A 16,432-nucleotide genomic window follows, 5' to 3' on the forward strand; every position below is an offset into this window, starting at 1 on the left:
ATAATTTAAGTATTTTCTTTCTGTCACTCCCATACCTGAGGTAGTTGGAAGTGGTTCTGTATTTCCCTTTTGAAAGAAGCCAATGCAATGTGAATACAGTCAGTTCTCACTGTTCACTGTGGTTATGTTCTATAAAGTTGCCAGAACAGTGAATGAGCGAATGCCAAACCTGTGCCCCTGGGGGAAAGACCGGGTCGGGTTCCTGCGAAACTCAGGTCACGGCACATTTGTCAGCCGGTCAATGTATGATCTTGCTTCGTGTGCATTTCTGTTGACCAACGTCCTCTTTAGTCCACACTGTTGACTCATTAACATGGATGTCACGGCCAACAGTGCTGTGTGTAACTCACACTGGATCAAACCTTACCTAACACGTGCCTTTTCTCCACAAGGCACATGCCAGCTTTCTTGTGCTTGGGGACACGAGGAAGTGCTTTGGCACGGCGCTTTCCAGAGAGGCCTTTCAAACAGTGAAAGCATCTGTAAAAGGCTCCCAAAATGCAAAAAAAAAAAAAAAAAAAAAAAATGTAGCACTCAATATGAATGACCCCAATTGTACAGCAGGTAAGAGCTGAAACAAGAGGGTGGAGCACTGTCTTGTTCCACCTTAGCTAGGAACGTGAGCTCAGGTGTCTCGTATTTGGGGCAGCGTTGTAGTCAGTGGACAATTTGTCAGATACAAAGTCTGCTAGTAATGAGGGGTCAGCCGTACCTGTTAACTGGTAGTACTTTTGTTGGGGGCCGTGTATCCTGTTTTGGATCAATACTGATTTGACATTTTTGTTGTTATTTTTTAAGGTATGAATTTCAGTGAGCTAGAACATTAACATAGGGCATACCTAAATAATTGAAAACTTCTGAGATTCTGTCTAAAAATTAAGCTGGCACAAATAAATGAATTCACACATTTGGTGTGTTTCAAAGCGGAACTTTTGACATGTCGGACTTGTTTTTAGGGTAGTTTTCAGTTTCCTTAGAAGCCCTGACTCTATTCCGGGATAGGACTCATGATGTTGGAGGAAACTACGAATGTAACTGTTCCTCTGAAATTCTACAGTCTCTCTGGAAACCTTAACTACTTCGAAGTCCTGGGTGGCAAAGATGCCTCGTCAGAGAGCCTTCGCCTTCATTTACGACCCAGTTATCTTCTGAATTCTGACATGGCCGAGCCTCGGTCCACACCGTTGGGCGGTCGGCTCCTTCGAGGCGTGGTCTGGGCTCCCTCCGCCCCTGCACACTCTCCCAGGTGGGCACAGGAGAGGTCTTTCCAAGATGCCCATCTGAACACGTGCTTTCCCTTCGGGCCATCGTTTCTCACCTAGACTCCTGTCTTCCATGGGGGCCGTGGCCGCTCTATCTTCCAATCCCATCCCCTCCCGGGACCCATCCACTTTACCCGTTACGGCCACACAGAACTGCTCGGCTCTTCAACACATTTCCGTGTGCTCTGTTTGGGTGTATCTTAATTTTCCTAAGCAGGAGAGCCCGCCTGTTCTGTCTTAAAAGCTCCCCCCTTCACCTGAGTAGCCCCAGGTCCTTGGGCCGATGCTGTGGAGGGAGGGAGGGGATGGAGAATGCCAGCTGATGTCCGACACAGGATGTGATGGTTTGTAAATGCACTGCAAAGGAGCGCTCTGCAACCTTATGGAATGGCCCTTGCCCGCAATTCTATTTTTCCCTTGTCTGGCCAACACTTTGACATATCCCTTCTTTTCTAAGATATGCCGTAGTTAAGGGAACTTTCTATAGAGGGTGTTTTAGAACGTAGTGTTCGTGAAGCATAATAAGATCAACAGGTCTGTTTTAGATTGATGGAAAATGTAAGGTTATAGAAGGGTCAACATGTCATGGTACCACTGCCACCGAAAAGACAGTTCGTTCCCAGCAGGAAGGGGCACATCGCACCACGAGGGAGGGGTGTGATGGGAGGACCCCACAGAGGAAGCAGCCTCTGTTCGGGAAGCAGAAGGAGTGAGGGCGGGGCAAGAGCCCTGGCTGTGGCTTCTACAGGAAGTCAGGGGGAGGCGGGTGCTCAGGGTTAGGATTGCCTAGTTCAAGCTGTTCCAATAGGCTCTGGGGCTTGGGGAGCATCCCTAGCAGTCTGGGATCCAACCCCGGGTGCTCGGGTCAGGTGGACAGTGGCCCCGGTGTGAGAGCCTGAGAGGGGGTGGCTGGGTTGGGGCTGGTTTGTGTTTGGGGAGTGTGCTCACAGGCACTGGCTGACCCTGGGAGACACAGCCCCTCCTGGGCCAGCAAAGCCGAGAGCACAGAGAGTAAGAGACATGTTCACGCAGAGGCAAGGGCCAGCGGGTCAAAAGCACCCAACACGCCTCCGTGTCCACCACCCCCTCTTCTAATATGGACAACTTATCATGGAAACAGCGCCCTGAAAACAAGCTCCTAAATCGAATTGCCATATTTTAACCTATGCGGTGTTAAAATTTGGCCCCAACATTTAAACAGTGTTTTACGTGGAACTGGAAACACATCTTGTTTTATCAAGTGTGTAGGATAAACTACATATATTCTTACTTTATATAAATACCTTGGTGCATGAAAGTCAATAAAGCATGCTAACCAGCTATAAATACAGGTTTCCTACATTATAAACATCTCATTACCCAGAACTCATGCGACCATTGTATATAACTAAGTGAAGTGGCTTTCTCCTCTTTCTCCCTCTTTTTTTGATATGTATACGTATACATACCTACATGTATATATGCATGTATAATAATACAATATATGGATTATTTCATAAAGTAGATAATGAAATGTATAAAATCTAGAAGGATATGCACCAAGTTTTTACTCATTAACATTGGTGACCTCTTGTGTTTGGGAATCGCATTCCATATTTCTATTACTGTATTGTTTAATTTCTTGTTGACAAGCATGCATTATGTTTGTAGTGAAAAATATCACAAACTTACTTTTTAATACTAATATCTTCAAAGGGTAGAAACTTCTCTGAAATACCTTATCTACATTCATCAAGTAGACTAAGTAACAATGAAATGTCCTTTTTTAGAAAGACTCTGTGCTACAATGACCTGATGAACCGGCTGGCACGTTGCCAGCTCCCGGAGTTATTGTTAGAAACAGAACTGTGGAAACACCGGATTGCAGTCTCACTTTTTGACTGTTATCAGTGCTCAAATTGCTTCAATCGTTCAACCACACACTCTTAATCACTGCATAGAAAACCGAATTCTAGGGAGTGATAAGCAATCGGGGTAAGCACGGTGGGGAGAAGACTTGTCCCCAAATAATCACAGATGATTAGATGTCAAATAAAACTTCAACCTATTTCTGTAGGAAATAGAACTAAATTCTGGATGTTACCATACCTCAGACTCTTTTAAAAGTGCATGGTGTGTGTGACTTTTACATCATAGATCCTTTCTAGGAATTTTGTGATATTAAGGCCGCCTCTAAGATCATGGCCATAGGCTGATAATGTGCAAGCATTTAACCCAGTCAGAAAAGAACACCTTTGATTCAATACTGTGGGAGAATTGGCTCGCAAAGCATTTTTTCCATTTCTCCACTCACCACTGACCACTGACCGTTTGTACGGTGAGGTTTGGTATGCTTTTGTTAGTATCCTAGGACCTTCTGGAGAAATACATGGTGCCCATCTTTTCCGTCACTTTTTTCTTTACATCAACATCTGCCTGAGTCACTGTTCTGTACCTGCAACTCAATGCAGATTTGGGTTTGGGAGAGGACACAGTGTGGGAAAATCCTTCCTTCTATGTGAGCACGGGAAACATTTGCATCCTGAGAGGTGAATGGGAAATACGTGTCGGTTAATATATTTGGATGGTGTGCAAAACAAGGAGGCATCTGTCATCTTCTGTCACCGAGATGAAACTGCGGTTTACCTTCTAGAGTTCAGAATTTATTCCTTCCCTGTGACTTTGCATGGAGGTACTTTTTAAGACAGAAAATAATAGCTAATAGCTACCAACTCCTGGATTATAAATTCAACCTGGTATCTGATCATCAGATTTCACTTTTCTCTCTTCTATTTCTCATCAAAGATGATAAGGATGCTTCACTTGGAATTCAGCTGTGACAATATAGTTGATTAAGCTAAAGTCTAATTGGCTTTGCAGTGTTAGCAGAAACCAAAATTTAATGCCTGATTTTCCCCCATAGTAAAATAAACCTTCATGAATCCGTCTTAGAGAACAGAATTCTGTTGATTAAGAAAGTCTTTTTATGGACAGTAAGGAACTGACTATTAGAATTGTAACTTTAAAGTTTTATTTTTCTCTTAGAGATTTTAGAATGTAAGAATTCTCTAACCTGTTTTTTTAAAATCACAAATATTTGAGGTCATGGAATAAATATTTTTAAAGGCTTTAAAATTTATCGATGATTTAAAGGAAAAACTTAGGTTTAGATTTAGTTTCTTTTCTTCATTTTACTATATATTTTTTTTAATTTACCAGGCTGATGTTGGCTAATAAAATTATATAGGTTTCAAGTGCACAGTTCTATAATATATCACCTGTGCACTGTATTGTGTGTTCATCACCCCAAGTCAATTCTCCTGCCAACACCAGTTACCCGCCTTTTGCCGTCTTCTACCTGTCCCCACCCACCTTCCCTCCTGGTAATCACCATGCTGTTTTCTGTGTCTCTAAAATGTGTGGATTTTGCCTGGCTGGTGTAGCTCAGTGGATTGAGCGGAGGCCTGCAAACCAAAGGGTCACTGGTTTGATTGCCATTCAGGGCACAGGCCTGGGTTGCAGGCCAGGTCCCCAGAAGCAGGGTGCATGAGAGGCAACCACACGCTGAAGTTTCTCTCCCTCTCTTTCTCCCTCCCTTCCCTTCTCTCTAAAAGATAAATAAAATCGTTTTTAAAACTCATGGGTTTTCTTTTGCTTAATCCTTTCACGTATTTCTCCCAGCCCTCAGGACCCCTGTTGCTGTTATTCTTCTCTCTGTATCATTTCCAAGTAATGTACAAGATGAGTGTGGCCATGACAGTCAGGCTATAGAATTAGACAAGAGCAAAAATCATCCTGGCAAGTGGTGCCCACACCCGGGAAATGAACGTGCGTACGATGCCTCTGGGGATTCTGGGCCACAACAGTGGCTGCCTTGGGATGATGTGGGGTGGTGTCCTCTTGTTGTGGGGGAACCAGAGTGTTCCCTGGTGACTGGAGCAGAGAAGGATCAGGGCACTGGGACATGGAATGAGAAAATATTTCCCTGACCGGCCTCAAACTTGCTATCACTTTTCTCCTGGGTCTCCCCATGAAGTTCTTGAGTAGGACCTGGCCCCAAACTGAGAGGCAGTCTTGTAATTCTTTTTTTAAAAAATATTTTATTTATTTATTTTCAGAAAGAGGGGAAAGGAAGGAGAGAGGGAGAGAAATATCAATGTGTGGTTGCCTCTCATGTTTCCCCTACTGGACACTGGTCTGCAACCCAGGCATGTGCCCTGACTGGGAATCGAACCGTGATCCTTTGCTTCACAGGCCCATGCTCAATCCACTGAGCCACACCAGCCAGGGCGGCAGTCTTGTAATTCTAAAGTATGTGGAGCTTTAGTTTCACTGAGTTTTCTGATTTCAGATTAAAAGCCAAATAGATGGATTAAAAATATTTCTAATGAGAAAGATCTAAGAGTGGAAACTAAGTTTTTTTTTGTTGTTGCTCTTTGATTTCTTTTTTTTTTTTTTGCACTCAAACTCGGTCCTTGGGTTGGAACCGCCCTAACCAATAGGGCAGGATACATTAGACAATCTCATGTCCATTTCTGTGTGAATAAAATGGCAGTTCTAAAACAAATCCCCGCCCTCGCCTTTTTTTGAGGATGGTGACCAAGTTCTTTATACTTCTAAAAAGTTTATATGCTACTGTCTCCAGTGAGATTCCCTGAAATCAAATTAGCACCTTTATTGTCACAGGATAGCCTAGAAGTTTGTCCTCTTAGCTCATTTATGCCTAAGGAATCGGTGTGGTCAGAGAGAGGAGTTACCCAATTCTCCACTCGAAAGGCAAGGAGCTGACATGAAATTTCAGACGGGAGGCCAAGAGCAAATGTTAATACATTTCTTCAAGTTCAATTAGCTATAAACTTGAGTACCACCATAAAGGGTACTCAAAATGTTGTAGGGTATAAAAACCATTAGACTGTCAGCAGACCATCAAACCCTGAATTTCAAGTGCTCTCATTCTTCTGTCAAAGAAAGGCTAATGTGTGAGTAAAATTTATGTTTAAAAATCATAATCATTAGCCTCATTAAAAAAGGAAGACAGTAAAGTCTCATGCCACAAGGAATAAAATTTGTATTTATTTCAGATAAACTCTAGATTCCCAAGTTAAAAGGGGAAGTATATAAATCATGGAGGACATTTATGTTATTAACCATAATTACACCTGAAGTAAGATTTTATATCAAGAGAGGTTTCTGTGATCATTCTTTATGACATCTTCCCATCGTCAGTTCAGGACACACGATCAACCAAAAGAAGAAAAAGAAATATGAACAAGAACCCAGGACTCCAGATTTCTCAGGGAAACGAAACAAAACAAAACAAATCAAAAACAACCCTTCTTTCTTATTTTTTTTCTGTACGGACTCTGGTTGGAAATAGATGTACTTCACACTGGATGATAACATACCAGAACTGAACTATTATGTTATTTTGTTCTGATTTTAGGGGCTGATGTTATCAACTTTGATGGCCATGTTGTGTTGCCATATAGATTCAGAAACAAGAAGATGAAAACACTGAAAGATGTCATTGCCTTGAAATTTAAAACCACCGAGAGCGAAGGGGTGCTCCTGCACGGAGAGGGCCAGCAAGGGGACTACATCACTCTGGAGCTGAGAAAAGCCAAGCTGCTCTTCAGTTTGAACCTAGGTGTGTTCCGACTTCGGGCATCATTCTTTCCACTTATTAACATTGCCATTAATGAAATGCTAAGGCTGTTTAACCCCCAAAATGTAAGGTGTTAAAACAGTTCACATTGTTATGCATTCACACTGAACTTCTAGTAGTTGGTATATGTTGACACTTGGATATACTCATGCACTCAAAAAGTATTGATGGAGGGTGTATTGTGCAGGGTGTATACTGGCATAGGGGATGCCATGGTGAAAAGCAGGAGGATGCTGAGCTCCCAAAGTTCATCTCCTGGTGCAGGCGTCAGACAGTAGATTATCTGTTATCATTTTCAAACAATGAAATCAAAAGAAATGACGAGTACAGTTGCTGACCTTTGAACAACAGGGGTGAATTCCATGCCACTTTTTAAAAAAGATTTTATTCATTTATCTTTAGAGGGGAAGGGAAGGCGAGAGGGAGAGAAATATCAATGTATGGTTGCCTCTCATGTGTCCCCTGCTGGGAACTGGCCTGTAACCCAGGCATGTGCCCTGACTGGGAATCAAACCTCGATCCCTTAGTTCACAAGCCTGCGCTCATCCACTGAGCTACCCCAGCCAGGGCCCATGCCACTTTTGATTTTCCAGTGCACGTTTTGCATCCATGGCTTCAACTAACCATAGATTGAAAAGAGTATTTCCCATTTGGGGTTAGGAATCCGAGGCTGGGAATGTGGAAAGTCCATACATGCCAAGCGCTGACTGCAGTTATTAAATAAAACCTGTATGTAAGTGACCCCACGCTGTTCACCCTGGGGTTGTCTGAGGGTCAGCTATAACATGAGCTCAATTCATTGGGCAAATACAACACTGCAAAGGCAAGAGGGATCAACATGAGAATGTGGACGGAGAAGAGTCCTCTACAAGGAGATGTTCGAGCTGAGCTCAATGACAAAAACTAGCCAGGAGCATGTCGGGGAGAAGAGCATTTTATAGGACAGCAGGGAAGCAGGAATAAGTGGGAACAAAAATGAAATCCAAAAGTTAGGGGTTGTTCGAACCCTGTAAGATCCTGTCAAGCATGGTGCAGGCGTTAGATATTACTTTTTAAAGAATGAGAACTTACACTTCTACAAGAGAAAATGCTTCCACTAACGAGACTCAAAGATGAATTCCTCAAGGTACAAGATGAGCTGGCACGGGCCCGCAGAAGGTGGAAATGCAGAGGCCTGGGTCCACTGGGGCGATGACTTTAGTGGCACTTGGGCATGACTTGTAATGAATTGGGTATTTAGCAAGAGAGGAAGAGTATAAATACAAGATAAGTCCTAGGGTATGGCTTAGGCTCCACTGAGCATTAGTGCCATCTTCAGAAATATGGGAAGCCCTATTTTATCTGTGGAGGATCTTCTAATAGAAGATTGCCCGTTTTTTCCAATAGAGCTCCATTTGGTCAGGGTGCATTTTGGGTGCTGATGAGTCACCGAAGTTGGGATGGGTGGCGTGCGTGAGACTGGAAGGGGAAGGCGCTAAGTGAGACTGAGAAGTAGGGGGTGAATAGGAGGAAATAAGGTGCAGAGGTGGTCGCTGTGTTGAGTCCCCCTAAAATGTCACCTAAGAAGACAGGAGAGGGAGGTGACCATTTGACAACATAGAGGCTCCTGTGATTTACTCTCGGCATAATATGTATGCAATGTGAAAGAAATAAAAAGTCAGGAAGGAAATACACCTCACTCTTCACTGACGGAAGTAAGTGGTAATGTTTTACATGTTAATTCTTTATAGTTTTCTCTAATCTTAATATTGAGCATGTATTCACGGGTTACCTGTGAGGAGATTAGCTCTAAATAATTTTTGAAGGTGGATTCCTTAGAAGTTAAGAGATGATCTGCAAATGAAGTATCATGGAACTATACACCTGAAACTTGTATAATGTTATTAACTGAATAAACTGAATGGAAAAAAGTTGTAGTTATAGAGGAGGAACGAGGGAGAGAAACTCAGAAAACAAAAAGGTAAGCCATTGTTAAAAATACACACATACAGCAGTTGGATTGTATCTTCAAAGGTTTAGTTTTTCCAACCTTTCTCCTTTTTCTAAGAAAACTAACGCCTATGGAGCCACCGTGCTTTCAGAAAAGTGAGACATTTCATTACTCTTCTGAGAGAAGTCACTGATCATATGACCTCGCAAAAAAAAAAAAAAAGCAGTACCATTTCACCATTTCTCTGGCAAGCATTTTATGTATAGACCTGTACCGGCTGACTGGAGCTTATGACAGCCGAGGACACTCAGTCCCTCATCCACCGTGGCTCCTTAATGCTGTTACCCAAACATCACACACATCTGGCTGCTGCTTCATCTTCGGATCTAAATACTTAAATAGAACCGAGAGTAGCCTTTCACCTAGATTCCTTCCTTCTTTTCTTCTCCCCCCCTCCTCCACATTCACACACAGTCATCACATTCTATGTCACCTCCAGAGGGAAGAAAATTTGACCTAGGAAATCCCTTAAAAACATCCAGTGTGGGTATCATGAGCATCTTAAATGTGAGGAAAAGGAAATAATTTAATTTCTCAGTCAGTCCTGAGTGTCTGTTATTTCTATGCTGCTACTTATTCTGAAACAACATTATATTTTATAGCACTTAGTTTTGCCTGACCATACAAAGCAGTCTTTCATTAGACAAAATAGAAAATGGTATAAAATATATGAACAGCTTCCAGAGATGATCTTAGTAAACATGTTGGATTCTCACAGCCTTCCAGTCTTATTTATAGCCTTATTACAATGGAGATGTTATTTCAAAACTAGATTAATGCCATAGATGTTTTTCCAGAAAAGCTTTATCCTCAGATGCTTCCCAAGTAATCACTTATTAGTGATTGACCGCTCCCTATAGAGCTATTTTTTAATCTCCACCAAAATCATAGTATTTCATTTGAGATCTATCCATTACCATTTAGCAACTGGCACAGCTCATTTTCACACTATAACCATTTTTGGTCAAGTGCAGAAGAAAATGGCCATTGCGTAATGTACATGCCACAGAAAGCGAAGTGAACTCACCTTGCTCAAGTAGGCTGTGTGTACCAATGGCGGATGTTGTTTTTCTTTGTTACTTCAGAAAAATGATTGGGATGACATCGGTTAATAAAAGTATATAGGTTTCAGATGCGCAGTTCTGCGACACATCATCAGTATAGTGTGTGTTCATCACCCCGAGTCAAGTCTCCTCCCACCACGACTTCCCCCACTGTTCCTCTTCTGCCTCCCCCACCTCCCTTCCCTCTTGTCATCAGCATACTGTGGTCTGTGTCTTCATCCCTTCTCCCTTCTCACGAAGCCCCTAGAACCCCCACCCCCTGACAGCTGTCAGTCTGTTCTCAGTGTCCATGAGTCTGTCTCCACTTCGTCTGTTTTGTTCATTAGATCCCACCTATAAGTGAGATCGTATGGTACTCGTCTTTCTCTGACTGGCTTGTTTCACCTAGCATACTGCACGCCATATTTTGCAGGCTTCTATTATAGGTATAACTAGTGTACATTTTCCATGTCATTAAATATTACATTGTGCTTAAGATTAGGGCATTTGGAGACAGAAAACTGGAAAGTTGGCATGCTGTATTTTAAAAGAACAACATCCACCTCAGTAATGAAAGATTGTTGACAGGTACCGTTTCAGGAATGTTCACTATATGCCAGAAAGTATGCTAAGTTTTTTGCATATACTCAGTAATACAATCCCCATGGCAGCCTTATAAAGAAACTACCATTTTCCCTTTTCTGCATCTGAAGAAACAGAGGCCCAGAGAAGCTGTCAACTTGCCCAGAATTATGGGGCATCAGAACCCAGGCCCTCTGGTGCCAGAGCTCATGGGACACTGACTTTAAAAGGAACCTAGGCCCTGGCAGGTAGCTCAGTTGTTTGAAGCATCGTCCCAATACTCGAAGGTTGTGGGTTCGATCCCTAGTCACGACACATACAGGGAGTACCCAGTGAACGCATGAATACGTGGAACAACAAATCTATGTTTCTCTCTCTTGAATCAATCAGTAAATAAAATTTTAAAACCTAGTACTTTTTAAAAGCTCATTATTTTTAAGGGTACAGACCTTTCCATCTTGACTAGCTTTTACGGGCGTTGAGCATAGAACTGTTCTGAAGAATAGTCCCACGCTGGTTTTCCTACAGCGACATCAGCAGAGACAGAGCATCAACCCCTGGTGTCTAATCAGAGGTCTGCTGCCGCCCAGAGCCGAGGCCTCATCGCCTTGTTTCTCTTCCACCCTGTGACCCAGGAAGCAACCAGCTCGGCCCCATCTACGGCCACACGTCCGTGACGACCGGAAGCCTGCTGGACGACCACCACTGGCACTCGGTGGTCATCGAGCGTCAGGGCCGGAGCATCGACCTCACCCTGGACAGGAGCGTGCAGCACTTCCGCACCAACGGGGACTTCGACTACCTGGACCTGGACTACGAGGTGAGCCGGGGGCGGGGTGGGGTCTGGGGGCTGCCCTGGTGCCCACCGGTGCTGCTGTTGGGTGGCTGAGAATTACAGTGCCTCCCTGCTTCGTTGCCATCTGACTCTCCAAAGAAAAATGAACTGACAACTTCAGAACCTAATTTATGTATGTATGCCATTTTATTGACTTCTCAAATTGTGATAATCAGTACTTGAAATATTTTTAAAATCTTGGCACCAAAGTAACAATGTGAAAAGAAAGAGCCATCTATCACATTTTCAGGATCATTTAACAAGTCCTCAATAAACTTCAGTTATAATGTTTCCCTTGGTCATTAATTAGAATATAAACTACCTGTTTAACTTAATACTATACAGTATTATAGACAAAGGGTTGCCTAATATTTATTACAAAATATTAAATGAGGAATTGTGAGTTCTGATTTATATTATTAGGTCATTCGTAAATTTGACTGTTAGTTCTTTTGACAAGTTCTATTTTCTCAGATATAAATGTCACGAAAGAAATTAAGCTAATTTAAAGAAATCATACATAAAAAAAAGAAAAGGATATTTTTCCCTTCCAAATGATCAACGAGTTTTAAAAAATCAATGATCTTGGTCCAGTAAAAATGATACATTCTCATAATATACTGATAGGTATATCAGGTTTTTAAATAAATTATTTGGAGAGTAATTCAACATTAACTGTGCATTCAAAAATGTTACCCATATATAGGAATGAGCTCTGTAAGAACACATTTATCACAGTGTAATGTATACTAAGATAAAAGGGATAATGCTAAATGAACAAGCAGAGCATAACAGTAAAATAAACAGGATGAACTATTAATCAGCCAGAGGTTTCCAAACTTTCTTAATTCATGGGACCCTTGGTGTCTTATTAACTTTCCACAGCCACCCTAGACCCCTCTGTAGTAGTTAGAACCAAACAACATAAAAGCGTTTGTGCCCTAAGAACTTGGTAGCCATTTGAAAAAAAAAATGCACATTCAATGACAGAACAAACCATAGTTTAACAATAACAATTATGCCCTGATGGGATGTGTGCGCCTGCGCTGGACACTTCTCAGGCTTTGGAGTCAGAGTGGACGCCACCACCCTCCTTTCCTGCTCTGCTGGTAACTGTCACGGACCACTGTTTTTATCTGAGCGGCGACTGACATCCCAGCTTCACCAGGGCGGGGCCTCCCCAGAAGCGGTGAGGCAGGATCTGGGACAGTGGACCACCTCCAGCCACTGTCTAACACAGTTTGGCCAAAAGATGCCGGGTATGGCTGTTCCTTTTTAAAACGTGAAGCATATGGAAGGGGCCTGAGGAGTGTGCTGTGTCCCCGCAGGATGCCTCGGCCCCAGTTTTAAAATTTCAGATAAACACATATGCATACATATGGGTTTTATCTATGTATCTGTAGACATTTTTAAAAGTGTGGAATATATGCACCTGCAATAATAAGTGAAAAAGTCAGGATTTACAACTGTGTTTTCTATTTTCTTTTATGTTTAAGTACTTTCTGAATTTCCTACACTATTAGCATATTATAGATTTTTCTTTTTAAAAAATATATTTTATTGATTATGCCATTACAGTTGTCCCATTCCCCCCTTCACTCCCCTCCACCCTGCACACCCCTCCCCCACCATTCCCACCTTTTGTTCATGTCCATGTGTCACAAGTTCTTTATATTCTGTATTTCCCGTAGTAGTCCTGCCCTACCCCCTATCTATTTTCTGCCTACCATCTATGCTACTTATTCTCTGCACCTTCTCCCCCCTTCTCCTCCTCCCACTCCCCTGTTGCTAACCCTCCATGTGATCTCCATTTCTATGTTTCCGCTCCCAATCTAGCTGTCCTCTTAGTTTGCTTTTGTTTTAGGTGTGGTTGTTAATAACTGTGAGTTTGCTGTCCTTTCACTGTTCATATTTTTTTATCTTCTTTTTCTTAGATAAGTCCCTTTAACATTTCATATAATAAGGGCTTGGTGATGATGAACTCCTTGCATTTGACCTTATCTGAGAAGCACTTTATCTACCCTTCCATTCTAAATGAAAGCTCTGCTGGATAGAGCGGTCTTGGATGTAGGTCTTTGGACTTCATGACTTGAAATACTTCTTTCCAGCTCCTTCTTGCCTGTAAGGTATCTTTTGAGAAATCAGCTGACAATCTGAATGGGAAGTCCTTTGTAGGTGACTGTTCCCTTATCTCTTGCTGCTTCTAGAATTCTCTCCTTCATTTTAGTCTTGGCTAATGTAATTATGATGTGCCTTGGTGTGTTCCTTCTTGGGTCCAGCTTCTTTGGGACTCTCTGAGCTTCCTGGATTTTCTGGAAGTCTATTTCCTTTGCCAGACTGGGGAAGTTCTCCTTTATTAATTGTTCAAATAAGTGTTCCACTCGTGGCTGTTCCTCTTCCCCTTCTGGTACCCCTATAATTCTGATGTTGGAACATTTAAAGATGCCCTAGAGGTTCCTAAGCCTCTCTGTGGTTTTTTGAATTCTTATTTCTTCCTTCTTTTCTGTTTGGTCGTTTCTTTCTTCCTTCTGGCCTACTCCTTTGATTTGAGTCCCAGTTTCCTTTCCATCACTATTTGTTTCCTGTGCATTTCCCTTCATTTCAATTAGTTTAGCCTTCATATGTTCGTCTAATTTGTAGCTAAAAGCAACTAATTCTGTGAGCATCCCAATCACCAGAATTTTGAACTGTGCATCTGAAAGGTTGGCTATTTCTTGGTCACTTAGAATTATAGGCTCTGGGGCTTTGAGCTGTTCTTGAGTCATAATGTTTGGTTTTGTTCCACCTGTTATGTATGAGGAGCAGAGCCTTAGGTGTTCACCAGGGCGGGGCGACCCAGTTGCTGGCTTGTGACGCTGTATGTGGGGGTGTGGTCAGAGGGGAGGAAAAATGGTGCTTTGCTCTGCTCTGTGCTCTCTCAGGTTTCTGTCCCCTCTGGGGCTTCCGACAAGCAAATTGGACCCCTCTGGTACTGGTTCCTGGGTGTGTGGGCCCGTGTACTCTCCAGGACCCTGTGGGTCTCTCCAACAAATTCTCTGTGAGCCTGGGAGCCTCTCCCGGCCCCTCGGCCCCGAGAAAGTCTTTCCATTTGGTGCTTTCAGGCTCTAATTCCCATCGCTGGGGCCTTAGCCTGAGTTGTCTGTCTCACTGTTCGCTCCTCCGCTTGGTTTATCTGCGTGTGAATGTGTGACTGCAGTTAGCCAGCCACCCTCGCCCTCACTGGGTCCACCCGTTGCCACCCCACGCCTGGGATCCCAACCGCCTCCGCTCCTGGGTCGGTCAGACCGAATGATCTTTCCAGCCCGACCCCGCTCCGCTGCTGACTCCACCCCTCTTACCGGTCTGGATGAATGGTTCGTTGTTGTGGGACTTCCGTACAGTTCAATTTTCACTCTTATGGCTGTTTTTTTGTTACTAAAACTTCACTGTCTTTATATTTAGTGGTGGAAGAGGGCACAGTGTTTCTACCTATGCCTCCATCTTGGCCGGAAGTCCCTTTCGGCCTTCCCTCGGCACTAAGTCTTGTACGCGCCACCTGTAAAGCTGCTAGGGAAGGGCTGCACTGCTGGGAGCGTGTGCAGCAAGACCAGCATATTCCATATATTTCTAAATAATATGAAATAGAAAATGCGATATAGACCCTGATTAAAGACTTTATTAATATTAAAATAAGTTAAACATATTCAGGAAATAATTGCCTCTCCAAAAACAAAAAAACCTCATTAAAGCAAAATTTATTGTCAAAAGGAAAATAATGTGAAAATACCAGATAATTTTGTCTTCCCTAAATTTGCACAATTCCTGGCTGATGTGACTTATCTCCCACTTTTTGAGAGAAGGTAAAGATGGGTAATTCATTCCCCATTAATAAACTTTGAAGTACTATGAAAAAGATGAGGAATCATAGAACATTAGCAGTAAGAAACCCAATTCCGGTTTCTAAAAAAGCAGAGTTAAAAATATGGGGTCGCAGCAACATTGGTGGTCACAGCCCCTTTTGAGTTAGCGAGGAAATCTGTGGGTATTGACACACATGACGCTTCCCAGATGGGGTCGGCGGTTTCATGGACACTTCGAAGCCTATCAACATACAGGACCGAGTCTGAGATCCTCATTTGTGGACTAAAGTGCCTGGGGCATATTTGTTAGACGCTAGGAGGACATTGACATTGACTAAGACAGAACCAGCGCAGACTCACCTTACTTCTCTCTGTAAAGCTGCTGATTACTGTCCTGTTAGGTACAGTTACTATTAGGAGCTACAAGCAAAGTGATTGGCCTACCTTTGTGTTTTCTACACATTTATCTTAATACATAGGGTTTTTTTTTTTTTTGCTTATTTGTTTGAGGAAGATGAGGGTTCTACAGTAGAGTTGGTCTCAGTGTGTTTGCGCATGTCTCCTTGACTCGTCCACACAGTAACTAGACTCAAACCTCGAAAGGGACTTCTTATGAATAACAGAAACACTCCCATCACTTAGGAAATGTCAGGGTTTTTAGAATCTCTATGCCATGCACCGCGGCCAAAGAGCAAATGTATGTATTATACTGCACTGCTATGCAGTATTTCCATCATATAGACATAATAACTATAACTTCAGGAGCATGCATGATAGGGAAATGCAGAGATGAATTCTGAGCTTTATGTTTCGTTTAATGTTATTTATTTCACTTAAAGCTTACATCACTTAATTTGTAGTGATGGCCAGGTTTAACAGTCATGCTCATGGGCCAGTACGAGCAGGGATCAACACACTACCGTTAGGGGCGACTTAAATCTCACCCCTCGTCATTCCCAGAGATGTGCATCACAGGAGAAACAGTAGAAATTGCGGAGATGCAATTCCACGTGGGAATTTTTTGTTGTTGGTGACTGTGCTTAAGAGTCACCTCCCTCACCTCTCCATGGCCCCTTTACCCCACAGAGAAAGCCAGTCACCATTTGCAGTCAAGCAGGTGCAAGGTGACCTGAGAAGGGTGCAGAACACACAGGTGTACCTACCAGTCTTCTTCCTTCCTCCTCTCAGCCATTGGCATCAGAAGGCAAGACAGCAGACTGGAGTGTCGCCTGGCTTC

General features: G+C 42.8%; 1 protein-coding gene across 1 annotated transcript in view; it reads left to right on the forward strand.

Moving 5' to 3' along the window:
• The window catches only part of CNTNAP2 (contactin associated protein 2), a 1,160,842-nt gene that overhangs the window by 260,523 nt on the left and 883,887 nt on the right, over positions 1-16,432 (forward strand). The window contains exons 5-6 of the mRNA XM_037035585.1: positions 6,685-6,888; positions 11,157-11,341. Coding sequence (XP_036891480.1) covers positions 6,685-6,888; positions 11,157-11,341 — 389 coding nt within the window. The remainder of the gene's footprint in view (positions 1-6,684; positions 6,889-11,156; positions 11,342-16,432) is intronic.

Source organism: Sturnira hondurensis, unplaced genomic scaffold (genome assembly GCF_014824575.4).
Source record: "Sturnira hondurensis isolate 20B ecotype Veracruz unplaced genomic scaffold, ASM1482457v3 Scaffold0022464, whole genome shotgun sequence".
NCBI lineage: Eukaryota > Metazoa > Chordata > Mammalia > Chiroptera > Phyllostomidae > Sturnira > Sturnira hondurensis.